This window comes from Garra rufa, chromosome 10 (assembly GCF_049309525.1).
Source record: "Garra rufa chromosome 10, GarRuf1.0, whole genome shotgun sequence".
Taxonomy (NCBI): Eukaryota; Metazoa; Chordata; class Actinopteri; order Cypriniformes; family Cyprinidae; genus Garra; species Garra rufa.
Window position 1 is genome coordinate 37,775,093 of NC_133370.1, and position 22,702 is coordinate 37,797,794.

The following is a 22,702-nucleotide window of genomic DNA, read 5'->3' on the forward strand; positions in this document are numbered from 1 at the left end:
ACTTTTCTAGTAATGCGCAGTTAATTCTCATATTGTTTTTTCATAAAGTTTGGAATATTTGTCCTCTCCCCAAATTTGTCACTACCAAAACACAAAAATATATAACTTAATATGAAGGGTTATACTGACCTATTAATAATTTGTTTAAATCTACCTTATAGATTTGCCTACCTTGTATTTTTTCTATTTTATTAAAACGTTGTCAGAGGTAAATCAATAACAGTTACAACTTTTAACAATATTTCAAGTGTGATTTATGGGATTTGTTGTATTTTGAATCCAATTATTCTTTGTAAAAGGACAAAAAGTTGACCATACTGATTTCAAATTTAAGGATTCATTAGTTTGAATATACTCTGAACCAAACACTATCATATCATCTTAGTTGATAATTTAGTATACTTTATTTTTGACAAAACATCCCATGTTTCGGTTGTGACTTCACATTTTCAGTAGTGACACATGTTTTGGTAGTAACCACATTACTTTACAGAACTGCAACTCACATACTAAAAAAACTCAAATCTAAAAAAATTGCATAACTCTGCTAAAATTTTTTTATTTCTCCAAATAAAGGATTATGTGTTCCCTTTTGTCACTACCAAAACAATGATGACATGTTTTGGTTTTGACTGTTATGGTAGTGACTATTTTATGGGATAACACCCAAAAAACTTTTCACTACCGAAACTTCACCAAACGTGCTTATGAACCGTTGTACACATATAAAAACTAAATGTTATGGACTATTTCTCAAAAAAGTGTGTTTAATTATAGGAAAATGGTGTTCTGTAGTGACATTCTTCACAGATTTTTTATACTTTTGAACACATTTACCTGAAAATAATGGGGCCTAGTCACCATGTAGCTATGAGAGTGAGAGGGATACATAAATATTAGTCGATAATTCAGTATACTTTATTTTTGACAAAACTCCCCATGTTTCGTTGTGATTACACATTTTCGGTAGTGATCATTAATGTTTTGGTAGTGACCACATTACTTTACAGAATTTTAACTCACATACTAAAATATTACAAAAATTGCGTAACTCTCCAAATTTTCTCCAAATAAAGGTTTATGTGTTGCCTTTTGTCACTACCAAAACAATGATGACATGTTTTGGTTGTGACTGTTACGAGGGTGACAATTTTATTTATATTATAACACACAAAAAAAAAATTATTTCACTATACCGGAACTTCACCAAATGTTTCGGTAGTGACAATTTTAGATACATTTGAATCTAGCTCAAAGATGCTAATCAGCACATGGTTATCTAGCACATATCTGAACAGTTGTACACGTATAACTAACTAAATGTTATGGAATAACTTACAAAAATGTGTGTAATTATAGAAAAATGGTGTTTGGTAGTGACGTTCTTTAAAGTTACCTCAAACATATTTACCTCAAAATGATGGGGCCTATCTACTTACCATGTAGCTATGTGAGTGACACATAAATGTGGGGGTGTAGTTAAAATCAGTCTCAGCCAATGGACTAAAACACACTGTTTTGGTAGTGACATGAAAAATGCAGGATACTTTTTTTTTTTTTTACATGACGTTTTATAATTTACAAAGAAAAAATAAAAATACACGCACCGTTTCGCAATACTACACACTTTTATTAAATACTACTATTATTTATATAAAATACAGTATTAAATACCACCAATATTTATATAAAATATGATTTATTTAATAATAATATTTTAATAAACAAAAACAACAGCTATCATAAAAGTCGCTAGGCAATTCAGTCAAAAGTACACAGGCAGCGCTCTGATATACAGCATTGAATTTACATAAACATGGTGAGATTTTACCAAAACGATTTGCTCTGGCACAAATAATAAATTAATGAGACAAAAGACCATGTCCATTAGTATGTCCATTAGATTTGCCTATAACAAATTATATTTCACATTAACTACTACAGAGACATCAGAGCCAGCTGTAAATCCCAGAAGATCTAGCCGAGGTGAGGAGCTCTTGGGCGGATTCATGAGTACAGAACAGCCCCTGGAGCTCTTATGTCTGAAAACATTGACGCAAATATTCAAACAGACACTATCTTTAGTAACAGACACTATCTTTAGTAACAAACTGCATATTTGAACTATAAACAAGTACATTCTTGCCTAAAAACCTCTTAAAACTACATTCCGTGACACAAAAACAGTAATATTTTTAAAATGATACTGGATTTGGGCGTAGTTTTGTGTGTGTGTGTGTGTGGTGTGTGTGTGTGTGTGTGTGTGTGTGGTGTGTAGTTTTGTGTGTTGTGTGTGTGTGTGTGTGTGTGTGTGTGTGTAGTTTTGTGTGTGTGTGTGTGTGTGTGTGTGTGTGTGTGTAGTTTTGTGTGTGTGTGTGTATAAAATATATATATATATAATTTATACACACACACACACACACACACACACACACACACACACACACACACACACACACACACAAAACTACACACACACACACACACACATTTATTGTTTTATATTATTTAATATTATATTATATATTTGCTGGATTTCTCCCTATAATCTTATTCTTTCAAATGCTGTAAATAGTAATGCACTTCCTCATAATTACAGTTTGTTCGAGCACCCGCAGATGACAATGAAAACCGTTTACATGTTGCTTTGCAGGTTCAGGATTTGTGGGCAGATGTTTATGTGATCAGTATGTGAATGTTGCATGGGTGGATGAGGGTGAGACTTTGTTATGAGTTTCTCTGACTGGTTCATCCTCTGATATCCTGCCTCAATACTCTCACATATTCTGCAGCAATGTTTACTATCAAACAGAGCAGTGGGGGTTGTATTTGTTTTTGAGTATTTATCTATTGATCTGCTTGTTTAACCGTAGACGTGGAATTAACTTTGTTGGAATGAAGAATTACAGTAGTACCGTGAGAGTGTCAGAAGTACTTGTGTGGACATGAATTTTATTTAATAGGAAAATGTGAAGCAATGAGAAGGCAAACCAGAATGCTGTTGAACAGCAGGGCAGTGCATGCAAACTGTATATCAGTGATTTACTGAAACTAATTCAGAGTCTGGGTAAAAGAAAAAAGACCAAGGTAATGAAGCGTTGGTGTACACATAAATAACATTTCACTGTTCTTTTGTTCTGTGAAGACTTGTTGCAAAGAAATAAAGCACTCTGAAAGAACGGCTCACAAAGAATGTGTTACTGTTTTCTTCCATTTCACTGAAAAGGCGCACAACAAAATCTCCTTATTGTGACTATCATCATGAAGAAAAAGTTATCACATATTGTTTATAAAAGCTGGAAGAAATGACTCAGCTGAGCACTAGAAATCAAGGGATTCACTCTAAACCACAGCAATAGATAATTATAGAGGCATAAATTATAGACCACCCATTGTGTCTGAGATTGTAAAGAAACCTGCTTTGGCGTCTTGCAAAAATGGGTTTTACCTTAATACTAGCAACATAATAGTGAGTTAAAGAGACTTACGAAACATAAGTCACTCTAAACAATAATTAGCAATAACAGAATTATATCCACAAAATAAAATGAATAAATACAAGTAAAATTAAGTTAGAAAATACAGATTTGGATGTGGTTGCAGTTCTCATATTATCAATGTGCCCTTGAGCAAGTCTTAATAACATCATGGGCACTGTTCCTGGAGTGAGATGTTTCGACTAGAAGGGAAATTGTTTTGGGCGTGCTCTGAACTTCAACAAGTGTGAGCAGGGAATATTTTCAATTTTACAGCATATATTTTACTTTAATTTTAATCAGTAGATACTTAAACATGCTTATTGATAATTGTTTACATATAATTTTAATAGGAAGCATACAGTGCCTTGCGAAAGTATTTATACCCCCTTATTTTATTTATGTATTTATTTTTTACATTTTATGTTGCTGCCTTATGTTAAACTTCTTTTAAAAATTCCACATCAATCTACACTCCATACATCATAATGGCAAATAAAAAAACAGGTTTTAACATCTTTGCAAATTTTTTAAAAATAAAAAAACTTAAATAATTCTATTGCATAAGTATTCATACCCTTATCTTGGACAGTTGAAATTTAGCTCAGGAGCATTCATATTGTTTGTAGATGTTACTTCGAGTGAAGTTAACATATGTAAAAGTCATTTAAATGGGTATGATTTGGAAAGGCACATGTCTTAATAAAAGATCTAACAGCTGAAAATGCATATCAGAGCAAAAACATAAACAGGATTGCATCAAGCCAGACATCTGGGGAAGAGTTTAGAAAAACTTCTGCTGCATTGAAGGTTCACGGAAGCATATAGTGTCTGTTACCCTTAATGGAAGAAGTTTGAAACAACCACAACTCTTCCCAGAGCCTTTGGCCTCCTGGCCAAACTGAGCAATTGATGGAAAAGTGCTTTGGCTAGAGTGGTGACCAAGAACCTAATGGTCACTATAGTTGAACTCCATGATCATATATGCAGATAGGAGAAACTTACAGAAGGACAAACATCACTGCAACACTCCACCAATCTGGGCTTAATGGATATGTGACTGAGAGACTCGTCAGAGTAAAAGAAAAGCTCAATGCACCAAAATATTGAGGCAGCCTTAATAAAAACCCAGCCCAGAGCATTCATAGCTTCAGACTGGGCAGAAGGTTCACCTTCCAACAGGACAATGAACCCAAACACACAGCAAGAGCGGTTTATAGACAACTCTCTGAACATCCTTGAGTGGCCCAGCCAGAGCCTGGACTTGAACCCAATAAAACATTTCTGGAGAAACATGAAAATGTCTGCCACACCCCATCCAAGCTGACAGTGCTTCAGAGGTGAAGAGTTAAGGCGAAGCATGGCAGATAATTGCCAAATGTTGGTATGCAAATCTTTTTGCATCTACCCAAAAAGACTTGAGGCTGTAAAGGTGCTTCAGCTAAGTACTGAGTTAAGGGTAATGAACTTATGCAATGTACTTATTTCAGTTTAAAAAAATAAAAAATAAATGTATGAAGCGAAATGTTTCTGCTTTGTCATTATGGTGCATGGAGTGTAGACTGATGTAGAAAAAAGTAATTTAAAACAGTTTAACATAAGGCAAAACATGAAAGAAATGAAGGGGTATAAATACTTTTGCAATGCACTGTATTGATGAATATTATACCATCTTTTCTGCTGTGTTCCTGTACACCCACTACATGTAATCTCAGCTGTGACAGGTAAGGAACATACAGTTACTTAAATGTGCTTCAGCAGTCAGAGAATGAAGCCTCTCCAATATTTGGACACACAGTTAAAACGAAATCTGAATTACTGTATTATTCACAGTATTTTCACAGGTGCTGCTAAATTTTGAAGAAAACCCACATTGGTTGTGTCTTTTAGTTTCCTGAGCTGCTCCTGGAAAATGTCTCCCAGGTTAGATTACTTTGGCCCAAATGTTCTTCTTTTGCCTGCTCAGTTACAGATGTTGATGTGTGAGTCTGCTGAACAGGCACTTTGAAAATAAAGCAATCTTTTCATTACTTAAAAAATACATTCAAGATCTTTTTTATTGAGGAAGAGGATACAAAAAAATTACATCTGATACACATAGTACATGCTATTATATTTTTTGTATTATTACTGTAGTCTCACAGTACTATATTACCATATTTTATACTAAACGCTCTAAAAATGTGAATGCAAATTTCAAATTAGGCTATTTTTTGTATTATTAATGTAGTCTTACTGTACTATATTACCATATTTTATACTAAACACTCTAAAAATGTAAATGCTAATTTTAAATTAGGCTAAATTTTAAAACACATTTTAATACAAAGCAAATCTTTGTCAGCTTTTAAACCGAGATACTAAATACATAATTTCCTTAAAAGAGAAAACCGGAAGTGACTCTAAAGCACCCGCCTTCCCACAATATGAGCACTTCTCAATCTCTCAGGGTCTCCAAGGTTATTACGTGTGTGTGCGGCTCTCGCAGTGGTCGTGACTAAGGTGCTGCGGTCGTGACTTTCGCCTTCAGTAAGGCAGGAGCTTGAGAGCATTGGTAAGATTATCACAGACTTTATGGTCTTCTAATATAAACGCGTTGTCTACTAAATGTTAGCCATTTCTACTTTAAGAGTAGTGGTGCACAGCTTTCTGAACCACTGAGGTAAGGATTATCCCGCACAGTATTGACTTATAAGTGAAATAATATGACTTATAATAATAATAGTTGCTTTTATTTCGTATGGCAGCTACTGTATATGCTTGTATAGAGGACTAGACTTAACCTTTATTTGACTACAGAGACTGAGTTCATCCACGTGCTCTGCAAACTCCTATCTACTGACCTTTACACAGATTGTGTCAAACTGATATTAGATAACGATTATTTTGTTGTGCAGTTAGATTAATAACAAAACACGAACCTTTTTTGGTCACAATTTAAATTGCCTTAATTGTTTTTAGTTTTAATATTATTACAGTTTCGATCGTTAATAATTGAAATAATATTGCAATGTTTTAAGTAAAAAAAAAAATATTATTGTTTTAGTGTAACTACAGTGTAATTTTTTTTGAATGATTTGCTGGAAGATGGATGTGACATTTATTTTCAGGGTCACCTTCTTATTTAACCCGAGTCTTCTTAGATTGTGTGTCACCTGTTACCATGCTCATCTGTCTGAATTTATTATCAATGCTAGTTTGAAAGGCACAATATTTACATTGCAGGAGGTTATAACAAAATTGAGTTGCAAATACATTTTGGTGATTATAAACTTTTTTTTTTTTTTTTCCATTGTTACTTCAATGAAAAACAAATGCAGTTGTTTCCCTCATATGTAATTTAACTTAAATAAAGAGGTAATTTAGATATTGAGTTACCTAACCAAAATTTTTACAGTGTGTTTTCACACTGTGTGACCATCACATGATTTGCTACAGTGAAGTTTTAATCCTCTCTGCCAGTTCTGTAAAGATTATCAACCATGTCTGGAATTCTTGGGAACGTAGATTATGATTCGAAATAGTTTGACGTTAATCTGTATGGCCAGAAAAACACAGTTATACATTTATAACCTATGTGTCTAGAGAGGCTATTTTTAAATGTGAGTAAATGACACAAGGTTAATTCGTCCATTTACTTCTCAGAAAAAAAAAATTCAAGTGACGGTGGCAGACAGTCACATGATTAAGTAGCTTTATATAGTAGTTTACATTCTGGGTGTATTGCATGAATGGATTAAACAAGAACTTTACAAAATCATTTAGGATTTTAAAGCTGCTGATGGAGAGGTTTTTTCATAATAAAAAATTGGACTGGCTTGTCTTGGTCCTTGAATTTGAGTTTGCTTCCTCTCCTAGTTTAGTTGTTATTGTGTTTTTTGTTTTTTTGTAGGTTTGAGTGATAAAAGTTTCTTTGTCGAGAGTTTTATTTGGCTCTCGTTGTTCCCACAGTGAAAGGTAGAAGTAAATAGGTAAGCACTAGGGGTTACGAACCGATAGAGTAAAGGAATGAAGATTAGTGGGCCACTCTGAAAGAGCCCAGCAGACTGTGCAGTTTCTCAGGAAAAGACAGTAAGAGGTTACATGTCAGGCCCAATGGACATTGGTTTGATCTGATTGTGTGCACGTTCTTTCCCGGTAGGGTGTAGCCCATATGCATTTTCCTATCTCTTGCTTGCATGTGTCCAAGCAAGTTAGCAGTGTGCATTTGGTGCATTCCTTCAGTGTTACTTTTTTGATGTGTACTTTAATGCCTTTAGTAATTTTTGAACAAATTTAAAATGTAGTGTTTGTTGAACGAGACTGCCTCAAGGATGCATGTTTATCTTGCCTGTAGTGATTGTCTCTTGTGCTTTGGATTATTAGATTAACTTGTAACCTTCAACCTCTGCTAAAATAAATGTACTCCTTGAGATTACTCTCAGTTCATAGTCATGTTTGTTAAATTTTATAATGACTTAATTTGACTTAAAACAACACATTTCGAATTTTTGTATGCATGACAAATTAAATTTGATTATCTTATATTATTATTAACTATGGACTACATAGGGTATTTGTTATTTTGTTTTGTTATAAAGGGAGGGAAAAGCCTCCTCATAGTAATCATGTATACATACATACATACATACATACATACATACTCTTACATGATTACTATCAGGATTCATTTTTGCAGATGAAACCAATTGTAATGTTAGTTTTTCCATAAAAAAAAAATCTTCTTGCAGTTCTTTTCCATTTATTGACAGTTCATAGTGACCACATCTATCAAGCCTGAAAAATATGATCAATATGACTAATGTGCTATAATCCAAGTCTTCTGAAGTCATATGATGTCTCAGACTAAAATAGTCTAATAAAAAAACTGGTATGTTCACTAATAATCTTGCCCGGTGAATACACTATTTCCACAATGACATATGTAACAGAAAAGTGTGATTCTGCACCAACACACACAGGTGTCAAGTTAAGGTAAAAGTTCAAGACCGCTGTCATATCACTCATGAACATGAACAAATATTGCATAGTGCACTTTAACCAGCATTACAAACAATATCTCTTTAAGCAAACATCCTTTTTTTGTTGACATAAGGAATCTCACTTTGTTTTATGATTATGATCTTAGATATAGAGCTCAACAATTCTCATTCTCTTGTAGCAGGTATTTCAGGCCACGATGGATCAAGCCAGGACAACAATATCAAAAATCGTAAGACATGCTTTGTTATAATGACATGGAAAAATTAATTTGTAGGCAGAGTTATCTGAACCAGTCATTTACCATTTGAGAGGTAACAAAGAAAGAAAGAAAAAAAGCACAGCTCTTGATATGAAATCTATGATTGCTGAGATTTAAAGGTTTCTTTTCAGCTGAGATGTTAAGGAACTTTACCTGAAACCTTTTTAATATGTTCTTGATATTGGTTTTACTTCATGCCTTTTAAGTGTTTTTAAGGTAAAGAACCCAGGACGGTATTCTATTATGATATCTTGTAACTGTATTTTTCCAGTTCAATGGGGAGCCGCGCTCCTACACTCGCTTTAACCTGACCCAGAACATGGAGGGTGACAACAGCCATGTGGAGATGAAACTCTCATCTGACATGGATGATGAAGTGGAGGCTAACGGTGTTGGGGAAAACAAAAACCAACATAATCGTCCGTATTACCCCAGTAAAATGAACCAGCGTTCCCCCAAAACCGTTTGCGGATTTGTCATCGCCATTCTGTTCCTCTTCATTATTGGTAAACCAATATGCTGGTATATTTTCAAGCCTAAAGACCTCTGGAATACTTTATTCTGATTGGTCAAACGTTTTTGTATAACTATTTTTAAGCATTAAACTAATTAATTATTTTTGTCTTTCAGGATACCTCATTGGTTACCTGTCTAATCGAAGCACAGACAAAACTGAAATCAAGCCAGATTGTCCGGTCTTTAGTGAGATTGCCCCAGTGAAAGCAGATGCCGTTTATTCGTTGGACTGGAGTGATCTCAGGGCATTGCTAAAAAAGAAACTGACAACTAACAACATTAATAGCAACTTCAAGTAAATGCACACAGCTGCGCTTTTGCTTTTTTCATACAGTAATTTGAGCAGGTATTCAAATTAAACATGTTTTGCCTTACTATCTCTCTTTCTACCTCTTGTAGGGAATTCTCTAGCGCCAGTCACCAGGCAGGAAGCACAGGAGATGAGGCACTTGCTAATAAAATCATTGGGAAATTCAAAACTTTTGGAATGAGTACCTGGACCGATGAACAATATGTAAAAATCCATGAGCCTGGTTCCTCAAATAACAGAGTCCTGTTCCGTGGCAATGTTGTGGGAACAACTGAGGGCTATTTGGCATACAGTGCAGTTAAAGAAGTGCAGGTTAGTTTTGAATGGAATCTATGTTGACAACCAACTGACAAAAAAGTACTATAAAGGTAAAAAAAATATCATGAATGACATTTTTTAAAGCACATCCTTAGTAATAGTAATAGTATATATATATAATATATTAATGTACCTAGAGAGTGCTTAACAGTGTAACACTTTTGGTGTGAATGGGCACTTATTCACATGAAACAACAGTACCTGAATTTTCTGTTACTTTTCAAAAAGTAGCTATTTTGTAGCTGAATATTCACTGCGTTCAGTCAAAGTCCCTTTAAGGCAAGTCATGTCACTCGGCGGCCATCTTTGAAATGCCTCTCGGGCAGGCAAGTGCAGCTCCTAACTCTTTGAATGGGGAAACATAAAATTCTCCAAAACTGTTCACCAAGCTCAGGATTAAATTTCATATTTCAAATCACCAAAGAAATCCGACAAGAACTGCCTCATAAATATGATTCCTTGTGCTCCAATAGCGTTAAAAACGCTTATTTTTCAGGCAAGATGAGCCAGTGCACATGCGCAGTATTGAGTGCACGTCTTAGAGTGCCGATTGTTTCTATAGCAACCGGACTTCTAACGGCAGCTGATTTTACTAATCAACGATTGGCTCTTTCATTAAGAAGGCGGGGCTTCGCGGCCATAATGAACGTTGCATTTTTCATGATTCGCTACTGGGCATGCGCACATCAATCTAACGTTATTTTTATCACACTGTACAACAATAATACCGTTTTTTTTTTTTTATTATAGTAAGGGCTAAGTTTAGGGTTGGGGTAGGTGTAGACGTTAAAAAAAACACAATCTAATAGGTAGAAAAATAAATTTCATTGTTAGTTGCCGGTCGAGCCACAACCCATTTTTCCCCATTCAAAACTATTAGAGTGATATGTCTTGGGTATTCTATAGTCTTTGGTTCAGTGCTGTTAGTTGTCTGTGTTGGGATACGCCACCAAAAAATGAAAAGTCTCTAATCGTTTACTCGCCCTCATGCCATCTCAGATTTACAATGTCCTAACAGCCACTTGCATTAGATGGACTTGCAGAGATGAATTATTTTTTCTAAAAATGTCAGTTTGTGTTCCACAGAAAAAAGAAAATTATACATCTGGGATTAAACTTTGAATATAATTGGGATTTGAGAGCTCCAGTAGAAGGGAAGGTTTTTAGGGAGTAATGACCGTTCAGCCTGTTCCTTATTACTTATTGTGTTGTATAGGGTGCAGCTCTATATGCCCATTATGGACGAGCAGAGGACTTCAGGCGCCTACAGGAGCTGAATGTTGACGTGAATGGAAAGGTTGTCTTGGTCAGAGCTGGACTCTTAAGTTTTGCTGAAAAGGTTGGTTCACTCACAGATTGATGTGTTAGGACAGTTATTACTGATAATTACTTATTTTACATTTTTTTTTGTTTCAATTTGCTTAATACAGGTTGCTAATGCTGCTAGCTTAAATGCTAGTGCTGTGCTAATTTATCCAGATCCTGTTAACTATAGTATTCGAGAGAACACTGCTCTTTTTGGTCATGTAAGTTGTGGAACCTTTCTCTTATCAAAAGATTTGTGCATTTAGAAGTTTATGTGAAGTTGATATATGACTTTATTAAAACTCTCTTTTCATAGGTCCATCTTGGCACTGGTGATCCTTACACTCCAGCATTCCCTTCCTTCAATCATACCCAGTTTCCCCCGGCTCAGTCTTCTGGCTTGCCCAACATTCCGGCCCAAACTATAACCATAAGACAGGCTACTGAGATCATGAGGTGCAGTTGTGATTTTCGTAATTTCTTGCTATTTACTATTTACTGTTCAACGGCACGAGTGTGTAAATGCGTAAAACAATGGACAATGGAGTGTCTTTAAAAGCCCTCTTTTGTGCAGAATTACTTTGTTCCTCTGCAGATTCAAATCTAAAGTTGACAGTTTAATAGCTGATTCCAAGCCTCCGTTACTAATTCCAAAATGTCACTTTAGAATTAGTAACAAAGGAACGTTGAGATGCTTCATTAAAAGCTTATTTTATTACTGTAGTAAAAACAGTGTATTATGTGTAGTAGAGTATTATTAGAGAGAGATTGAGTAGGTGAGTGTGATTACCTGCATCTGATACAGCATTCATTCTTCAGCTCAATCCCTTATCAATAAAACGTTAATGTAAATGTCCGCTGAGGAAAGCATAATCTTTGTCGTAATGTTAATATCTTTTCATCTGTTAAGGGTGATTTCAGATGACAGCGCTGCTCAGTGTGTTTGTAAGCTGTGCAAGCTTTCATTTTCTTTACTTTCATTTAAAATTTATTTTTCAGTATGAAAGTCTTTACTGTTGACTTGTAAAAACAGTCTCTTGTCGCCATCTAATGGCGAAACAATGTAACTAAAATCATAATTTCTCAGTACTAAACTCTTCTACTGTTTACATAAAATATTATTTAATAATATTTAATAAACAACAACAGCCATTATAAAAGTAGCTAGGAAATTCAGTCAAATGTACAAAGAAAGTGCTCTGATACAGCATTGAATTTACATAAACATGATGAGATTTTGCCAAAACTATTTGCTCTGGAACAAATAATAGTTTAATGAGACTAAAGACTGCCCGTTAGATTTGCCCAAAACAAATTATAACTCCTGTTTAACCACTATAGAGACATCAGAGCCAGGTGTAAATTCCAAAAGATCTGGCCGAAGAAAGTCTGCGGTCCGCGGATCATGAGCACTGAACAGTCGCTCATGCCCTGGAGCTCACATGTCCAACAACGTCGACACAATTTTTCAAATAGATGTTATCTTTATTAAAAGACTGCATATTTGAACTATATAAGTAAATTCTCGCCTGAAACATCTTAAAACAACATTCCGTGACACAAGTTTTTAAAAAATTATAGTGGATTTGTGCGTCCGCCATGACACTCGCTGTGAGAAATACAATGCAAGCAGAGTGATGCATGATACAAACGGTGAAGCAGTTGGAGGACCTGTGAAATCACTCTAATATTGGCCTTTTATCAGCTAATCAGATTTGAGAACTGTTGTATGTATAAATAGATATATAAATAAATGCATGCATACATTTAAATATCTTACCTTTTGGGATTTAAGAGGTTATTTGCAATTATTTTCAGAACATTTTAAATTTAGGTTTTGTCTTTAGAACAATCTTAAAAAATATGTAACATATTTAAGAAATGTTTGTTGGAATTCAAAATTTTCTTTTAGAAATTAATAATAAAAAAAGTTAAGAAGAGTTTTATTCTTAAGAAATGCCTCAAAATAAAATATATGCTTAGTGTTGGGCTTTTTTGACCTGAGCCAGCAACAGCCTACAGTAGTAACAACCATCTATCAAGCCCATGCAACAATGCACTAAAAACACTCAGTCTTGGAAATCACCCAGATAACCCTAGCATCCTGGCAACAACTTCTGCATGTGCAAGCACCACTTGCATTTTTATTAGAAAATTTAAACAATTATGTAGTTTTGTCAGTGAGGTTTGCTGACATTTCCTCTATTTACATGTTTGTCATTTTTGTCTGCTCCTGTCCTCAAACAGTAAGTTAGAAGGTCGGTCTTCACCTAATGGCTGGAGTGATGGGATGCTTTCGGGTACCATGTACAACCTCGGTGGTGATAACGACATTATTACAGTGGAAGTAAAAAACAACCTTATTCAGAAAAAAATCCACAATGTGTTTGGAGTCATTAAAGGTTATATGGATGCAGGTACTCTATTCTGTTATGTTCTGCTTTAAGCAACTGTGTACATCAAACAAGTAATTGGTTCCAGTCCCTGATCACTTAATTTGAGCCTTCGTTCTTTGCTTTAGATCGTTATATGGTGATCGGAGCCCAACGAGATGCATGGGGTGCTGGATTTGCCAAAAGCACAGTTGGCACAAGTTTAATGGTGGAGTTGGCCAGAACTATAACAGACATGATCAGGAATGGTACATAAACAAGTAGTGATGTCTTTTTAGATAAATAAATGTCATTATATGTTAATTTTTTAATTAAGAATGATTTTTTTTAAATACTTCTTTCTTTTTTTCAAAGATGGATTCAAGCCAAAGAGGAGCATTATTTTTGCTAGCTGGAGTGCTGGTGAATTTGGGAGCGTTGGGGCCACCGAGTGGTTAGAGGTATGAATGCATCTTTGGCTGCCTTCTGTTTAACAATAACAATTTTAGAAATGGGAGTACATTTTCTGTGTTTGTATGATATAACAACAAATAATAGTAACAACATCACAAAAGGAAACATCAATAACAAGAATGTACATGCACTACATTAAACCAATAATTATACATTTTCCATTACTTTGTCAAAGTTAAAACTGACTTGAAGTTTGAAAATATGAAGGTTTTAATTATGCATGTATTTGCTGTATTTAGATGCAGTGTGTGTATATTATTATTATTATTATTGTGTTTTTTAATGAAGTTCTAGTCATTAAATACTGCATTGTTTACGCTGCCTACTATTTAAAAAAAATAGTAATTGAAACACTGCAATTAAAATAGATAAACTGCTACATCATCACATTGCCTTATAGTGATATCATCTTGGAAATATTACATTTTATGCAAAATGTCTCAACTTCCTAATCAAAAATGGAATATACAGAATATATCTGTGGACAATACACATACTGTACTAAATGCTGCAGAAATAGTAAGAGTACTGTAGTATGTTAGTATGCAATTCCAAACAGCTTGTGCATTCAGCAGTTACTGTAAGTCAGTAAATATGTTTGCGTTTTTTGTACCCACAGGGCTACCTGTCCTCCTTGAATTTGAAAATGTTTTCTTACATCAGCCTTGATGAAATTATTTCAGGTTTGTAAAGATTCATTTCTTGAAAAGTTGAAGAAGAAGAACTTTGATCTTGAGTTGATGACGTGATCTGACATTCTCTTTAGGTTCTGAATCTTTCAAAGCAACTGCCAGTCCACTGCTGTATGACTTACTAGAGAGCACTATGAAACAGGTATCACAAATGCTAAATCTTTGGCATCAAACTACTTATAATCTGAAAAAAGCGGTTTCGTCTGTCCTAAAAAGAGAAATAACCTTTTTTTCCCCTATGCAGGTCTCGTCTCCTGATGCAACCAAATCCTTGCATGAACAGTTTGCTGGATCCAACTGGGAGAAGTCTGTGTATGTTTGTCCCCCACTACTTATGGTCTACAGTTTGATTTTAGTTTCAGTATATTATTTAAGTATTATTTAAATATAGGGGTGTGACGATATCTCGTGGCACGAGATCTCGTGAGATCCGATGTGTCCCACGAGATCTGACTAGTCTCGCGAGAACGTGACGATATCATGGCAAAACATTTTGCAGTGTTTACATTAAAGCTGCATGACTACTCCTTAAAATATCACGATCTCTGTTCAAACACCCACGCGATCTTATTCATGAATGACAAGGAATCAGCAGTGTCTATTACAACTGTTTCACACACTCCACTGACGCTTATGATGTGAAAGTTATTGAAGACATTCAAATCTGCATTCTTACTGCTGCGGTTTCAGAATGAAACACAAACAGTCTTTTTAACCACATAATCATCATTATTTCTTTATTACAGACAAACATAAGTACTGGGATAATAGCTTATAGTTTGGGTATAAACACTTATGGTCTACAGTAGCGATCAAAACGAAAGTATCTTCTAACATGTATGTAGTGTAACGCTTGTCCTCTTCGCCAGGAGGTGGCGACAACTGCACGTTTAAAAAAAGTATTTGTCATTGAATTATACATTCAAAAGATTCCAGTAGTGAAACAAGTCTTTAGAGACATCTTTCGAGACACTGGCTCAAATTTTGTTCAAATATAGACTTAAGCAATGAACATTGTCAGAACCACTAGTAAATTATGTAATTTTTTTCAGATTTTTAATACTTTTTTCTTCAGAATGGAGATCTCCAATTTATAAAAGAAAATTGTTTTTCAGTTTACCCAAAATCATGCAGCATTAGTTTACATGTTTATTACTGCATATCATTAATTAAAATAGAAGTTTAATTTCATAAAGTACAAGTTCATATCAAAATGCACCTACATTTTTTTTTTTTTGTTGAATAAAATACTATTTTCCACTATATATTTCATCACTGAGGATTTCTTTAAAAGAGTTAAAAAATCTTGTCTCGTCTCGTTCTCGTGAACCCAATCTCATGTCTCGTCTCGTGAGATAAGTGTCTCATCACACCCCTATTTAAATACTATTATAGTATTTATTCATATCATTTATTCATATTTTGAATTCATGTATTTTATGCTTCATGCTTTTGTCATTTATATATACAGTATTTGTGTGTATGTCCTGCATAATATCCATATAAACACAAATTTCCATTTTTTTTCTTCCACAGAATGGAACCTATGGGTTTGTCTCACTCTGCTTATCCATTCCAGGCCTTCTCGGGCATCCCATCACTTTCATTTCGATTTATTGTGAGTATTCAGGTTTTTCTGAAGGTCTCAAAATAAAGTAAAATAGATTCAGCTACAGTTTGTTTGAAACTATATGAAAGATAGAAAGTAAACATGTTGCTGATGTGTTTCAGAGTTCAAAGTCATACCCTTATGGCACTGTTGAAGATACCGAGCAAACTCTGGATCGGTACACTTCCTACAGCACTCTGAAAATCGCCAAGACTGCAGGTGAGGTGGTCGGACTGGTTACGCTTCGGCTGGTGCACGACCACTTGCTCAAGATGAACGTGGCAAAGTATACCAGCGTTATCCGCAACTATGTGTCCCAAATCAGGTCTAAAGTTGAATCACGCCAGATGGTGAGTCTACATGGTTTGTCATTGTGTGACTCCCAAAGAACTTAAAGGGATAGTTCACTCAAAAATGAAAATTTGATGTTTATCTGCTTACCCCCAGGGCATCCAAGATGTAGGTGACTTTGTTTCCTCAGAAAAACACAAACGAAGATTTTTAATGAAAACCGGTGCAGTCGGCCAGCCTTATCATGGGCTTAGATGGGCCCCAAACCTTTAAAAGTAAACAAAAACATGCACAGACAAGTCCAAATTACACCCTGCGGCTCGTGACGATACATTGATGTCTTAAGACACGAAACGATCGGTTTTTGTGAGAAACTGAACAGTATTTATATCAACTTTTTTTACCTTTGACACACAGCCACGTCCATCTCTCCTGAGCACGAGTTTGGCATCAGTCACGCAAACTGAATACGCAAACGCCGGAAGCGATCTGTTGCATTTATACGACACTCATTGTTTACACAGAGCACAGAGATTGTGGGTATAGCGGCTATTCAAAATGGTAATTACTTGCGCGTATCCTGATTGTTTAAACCGATTTAAAGCTAAAAGATTACGTTTGTTTGCGCAAACTCATCCGGGACTTTTCACTGATTTCCCCTTAAGAAGTTTGCGTATTCTACGTTAGAGCGCGTGCACATGTGACGTGACTGATGCCAAACTCATGCTCATGACAGATGGACGTGGCTGTGTATCAAAGGTAAAAAATTATATAAATACTGTTCAGTTTCTCACAAAAACCGATCGTTTCGTGTCTTAAGACATCAATGTATCATCCTGAGCCACAGGGTGTAATTTGGATTTGTCTGTGCATGTTTTTGTTTACTTTTAAAGGTTTGGTGCCCATCCAAGCCCATGATAAGGCTGGCCGACTGCACCGGTTTTCATTAAAAATCTTCGTTTGTGTTTTTCTGAGGAAACAAAGTCACCTACATCTTGGATGCCCTGGGGGTAAGCAGATAAACATCAAATTTTCATTTTTGGGTGAACTATCCCTTTAAGCTTGATGTTTGATGATTTTTTTTGTAAAATACAGAAAGGCTACAGGGAGTTGTAATTCACTTACTGCAATTTTTTTTTTTAAGTCGGGCCGCCTTCCTTCCACTTTGACGATGCAGTGGCTTCTCTCAGCTCAGGGGTCATACGATCGTGCAGCCAGCGCCCTTCTTTCAGCCATCCGGAACAGTGATCTTGAAGACATGGAGCAGTGTCGCATCATTAACAATCGCATTATGAGGGTAAATAACATTGTTTGTTAAGCTATATCATGCTTTCCTGTGTTGACGTATTTCCTGTAGAAAAAGGAAGTTGGGATGTAATATATCAAAAGGCATTTTTATATATCCAATAGCCTTTGCTGCTGCTTTGCTGTTGTTGAAAAGCAAGTGGTATTAGGAAGAGGGTCATAATGATAAATAATCAGTATTTCTGTTCCGCTTTCTCAAAGAAGAAAGATGCATTTTAAATGTATATACAGTGAGGGGAAAAAATATTTGATCCCCTGCTGATTTTGTATGTTTACCCACTGGCAAAAAAAAATGATCAGTCTATAATTTTAATGGTAGGTTTAACAAAACAATCCAGAAAAACACATTTCAAAAAAGTTATAATTTATTTATTTTAATAAGTTAAATAAGTATTTGACCCTTTCTAAAAACATGACTTGGTACTTGGTGGCAAAACCCTTGTCTCTCATCTACAAGAAAGGTCAGACGTTTCTTGTAGTTGGCCACCAGGTTTGCACACATCTCAGGAAGGATTTTGTCCCACTCCTCTTTGCATTTTTTTTCTTCAAATCATTAAGGTTTGGCAACTCGAACCTTTAGCTCCCTCCACAGATTTTCTATGGGATTAGGGTCTGGAGACTGGTTAGGCCACACTAGGACCTTAATGCGATTCTTCTTGAGCCACTCCTTTGTTGCCTTGGCTGTGTGTTTTGGGTCATTGTCATCCTGGAATACCCATCCATGACCCATTTTCAGTGCTCTGATTGAGAGGAGGAGGTTCTCACCCAAGATTTGACTGTACATGGGCCCCGTCCATCGTCCCTTTGATACAGTGCACTGTCCTCCAAAGAAAAACACCCCAAAGCATAATGTTTCCACCTCCGTGTTTGACAGTGGGGATAGTTTTCTTGAGGTCATATACAGCATTCCTCCTCCTCCAAACACAGCAAGTTGATGCCAAAGAGCTTGATTTTTGGTCTCATCTCACCACAACACTTTCATCCAGTTCTCCTCTGAATCATTCAGATGTTCTTTGACAAACTTCAGACGGGCCTGTTCATGTGCTTTCTTAAACAGGGGGACTTTGCGATCGCTGCAGGATTTCAGTCCTTCACGGTGTAGTGTGTTACCAATTGTTTTGTTGGTAACTATGGTCCCAGCTGCCTTTATCATTGACAAGATCCTCCCTTATAATTCTGGGCTGATTCCTCAACATTCTCATGATCATTGAAAGTCCACAAAGTGGAGCCCCAGACCAAGGGAGATTGTCAGTTATTTTGTGCATCTTCCATTTGCAAATAATCGCTGTAATAATAAACTGTTGTCACATTCTCACCAAGCTGCTTGGCGATGGTCTTGATTAGCCCATTCCAGCCTTGTGTAGGTCTGATTGCTTTTGTGGACATTTATACAGGTAACAAATTGAGATTAGGAGTACTCTCTTTGGAGTCCTCCTAATCTCAGATTGTTACCTGTATAAAAGACACCTGGGAGGCAGAAATCTTGCTGATTTATAGAGGATCAAATATCAGTGGGCAAACATATAGGGGATCAAATATTGTTTTCCCTCACTCTGATTGCTAATTGTGTTAGATATACTAAATGAGTATAATGGCTGAACATTTACTTTCTCTATATTCTATGGGTACTCTAGCATACATGGTAAAAATGCCAGCCTTAAAACCCTTTTAAAAGTTTCTCAGATTACATTATAGGGATATACAACTTTAGAACTTTATTCAATTAGAAACGGCAACATTTTCGCAGCAGCTGTAGTTTGTCCGTAGTTCTGTTGTTTTACAATGTGAATGTTAACATGATTTGTCTGTTTGAAGGTGGAAGGCAGTCTTCTCTCTCCCTATGTGTCTCCGCGGCAGAGTCTATTCCGGCACATTCTGCTTGGCTCTGGACCACACACTCTGGCAGCTCTTGTGGATCACCTTGAAGCTATTAAAGGAGGGCTAGAATCTGCTGACATTGACCAATTCAAGAATCAGTTTGCTCTTGCCACCTGGACCATCCAGGGCTGTGCCAATGCATTGGCAGGGGAAGTATGGGATATGGATAATGAAATTTAGACAAGCAGATTCAGCTCATCTCTTTAACTATGTGATACATTTGAATCATCATTCAAGGCAAAAAAGGAAAATTAAAGCAGAAAATGATTTTGGTGCTCTATTAACACAAATGTATCATTAGAGGTTTACCTCAGTATTTACAGCAATAGTTGAGCCAAAAATTGATTATCATTTATTCACCTTCATGTCATTGCAAACCCCTTCTGTGAAACAAGAAAGAAGATTTTTGAAAAATGTACTGGTCATGCTACACCAAACTTCAAAAAAGGCACAAAGGCATAAAATATGAAAAAAAGTAGCTCAATATTACTTATGTGGTATAATTTGTCCTCTGAATCCATAAGGGGTTAGATTGACATTAAGGTAAATAACCCAGAATTTATATTCTTGGACGAACCATTTCTTTAAGATCTAGTTTAAATTATACAAATTCGGAATGTTACTGGTTTGTTATTTTGAACATTTTCAGACACCTTTTAGGAACTTCTTGCATAATACCTAAACAGTCTGAATTTAGAGTTTTTTTTTCATACAGGCTGCAGTTAGACAATCAGCCATTGTCTTTTTTTTTGTTTGTAACCTATCTTACCTGTGATCATAAAACACCTCGTAAGGCACAGTATTTGTCCAATTTTCTGGTTGGATACGCTTTTTCAGGGGCTTTTCAGATCAATTCTGTTACATAATAGAAATTTCAGAGCCACACAGGAAAGCCTCTTTCTATTTATTAGTTTTTTATTTATCAGTGACAGGGATCACTATAAATAGCATTTTGTAACGCCTTTTTTAACAAATGTATAATTATCGGAAGCAGTGCCTTCCATAATTATGACAGTTATACTGTCGAAATGTGAAAGCAGCATCTGCTATGGAGATAACCTTGTTTTCAAAAGCTATGACCAGAGACTACAACATCGTGTTTCTTAAATGATCATTTAAAAAAAGCGGTAAATTACTGGTATGTATCAGTCTTTGGCATCCTCCTTTTGAATCAATGTTATACCTAAACCAGAATCATTATCGGAAGCAGTGCCTTCCATAATGCGAAGATGATGGTAGTTTTTGCCTACCGATGTGTTGATATCGAGGGCAGTGCCCCTCATATTTCACTGTGGTGTGGATGTAATTATTGGGAACAGTGTTTCCCATGATGATGTACAAGATCATCTTTATTCACACACTCTTACCATAGTAGTTATCTGTTGTGAGTCATGTAATCTATTGTCAGTTTTTCATACACAATCAAGTGCTGTTACCTTCTTTAGCCTTGGATTAATCAAATGTGGAGTGGGTGAGGATCACAGCAGAGATTAAAAACTATAGAAACATTCTCTGTAAGATCCTGTCATTGGCTTCTATAAGATTATGTTCTGTTCTCTTATTCGGTTTTCGTATTTCTTTTGTTTCTGCTGTATTATTTACTTATTTGTGCCTTGTAGATTATGATGAAGCTTCTAAAATACTTTTTTTTTTCTTTTTTCCTCCTCTTTGTTCTTTTCTTTGTGTGTATTTAACTTCACTCTTGCTGTTTTACTTGCAAAAGTGAGATTAAATTACAAAACCATTCATCTATTCACCTTTTGATGCCAGTATCATTTGTGGTTGTCAGAAGACGTCAATATTAAATCGAAAAGTGGGAAATAATTTTTATGCACTGAAAAACACTCATGTATGACTTTAAAATGTCCTGTTTGAGCACCTATACACACACACTCACATATTTTATATATATTTGTGTGTCGAAAAAAATAAAATGGAGATTAAAGAGTATTCATCCTTTCCATAGGCTATTACAGTTTCATGATTGTCTATGTATATCCATATCTTGGTTTTGTTGTAGACATAATTGGTTTATTGCATTACACATGCACTGATTCTCAGTTTTATAAGTCTGCAAGTGATTAATAAAAAGTTTGAACAACTGATTTAAACTGTGGAGACTTTAATGTGACATCTGTAAAAGCTCTGTGTTATGTAACTGTGGCGTAAAGTACAGGAATTCTCATCTAGCTGACAACATTGACACTAAAATGTTCTTTTCATCACTTTTTGAACCTCAAATGTTGGACGTCTGTACATCTATGACTCATAAGTTTTGAAATATTATTTGTAAGCATAGCTTGTATATACATGGCACGCCAAAATAATCAAACAAATACATTGTACTAAAAGGTTATTTTTTTTTTTTTACATGATTTCAATCTAAAATAATAATAATGATAATTTAGAAGCTGTCTAATTTCAGCTAGGTCTAAGCTCAATAGGTACAAATAGTGCAACCAGTAGTCCTAGTTCATTATGATTTTCAATTAATTAAAATATCCACACGATGTTTCCTTGTACTATAAAATCAAAAGACACTTATTTGTGTGCAGCTGGGATTTGTCTGCAATTCTTAAAACAACCACATGGTAGAACTAGAGTACTTTGAAGAATTCTCTTCGACTATTTTATGACTATAATTCAGCCGAGAGGTTCTGTAAATTTAACTCGGATATTAACATCCGGCAAATAAATTTTTTTATGTTATCTTTTTAACAGCCTGCTGGCGATAGGCTTTATAATAAAGGTGCGTTTCAAAAGCAAAATACGTCTTCCCCTAACCTTGTATAAATATGCCATATTAAATATAAACTTGATATCATACCAGTTCCTTGATGGTAAAACTGTAGAGTAGAGTTTAAAATTAAGTTTAAAGTTAGCTGTTATGGTGTCGTTCATTGCCGTCATAATG

General features: G+C 35.4%; 1 protein-coding gene across 2 annotated transcripts; it reads left to right on the plus strand.

Annotated features, from left to right (window-relative positions):
- The first annotated feature begins 5,905 nt into the window (after nucleotides 1–5,905).
- Nucleotides 5,906–21,893, plus strand: tfr1a (transferrin receptor 1a). Of its 2 annotated transcripts, none has more exons than XM_073848791.1 (18): nucleotides 5,906–6,030; nucleotides 8,638–8,688; nucleotides 8,990–9,224; nucleotides 9,349–9,529; nucleotides 9,634–9,856; nucleotides 11,079–11,201; nucleotides 11,293–11,388; nucleotides 11,484–11,623; nucleotides 13,415–13,584; nucleotides 13,689–13,808; nucleotides 13,915–14,000; nucleotides 14,633–14,696; nucleotides 14,780–14,847; nucleotides 14,950–15,017; nucleotides 16,242–16,323; nucleotides 16,437–16,664; nucleotides 17,750–17,902; nucleotides 19,726–21,893. In XM_073848791.1, exons 2-18 carry the CDS (start codon nucleotides 8,656–8,658, stop codon nucleotides 19,966–19,968), a joined length of 2,313 nt encoding a protein of 770 aa, XP_073704892.1. In that variant the 5' UTR covers nucleotides 5,906–6,030; nucleotides 8,638–8,655; the 3' UTR covers nucleotides 19,969–21,893. The 2 variants fall into 2 exon arrangements, with proteins under 2 accessions (XP_073704892.1, XP_073704893.1); XM_073848792.1 differs by having other exon boundaries at nucleotides 5,913–6,030; nucleotides 8,641–8,688.
- The last annotated feature ends 809 nt before the right edge of the window (nucleotides 21,894–22,702 follow it).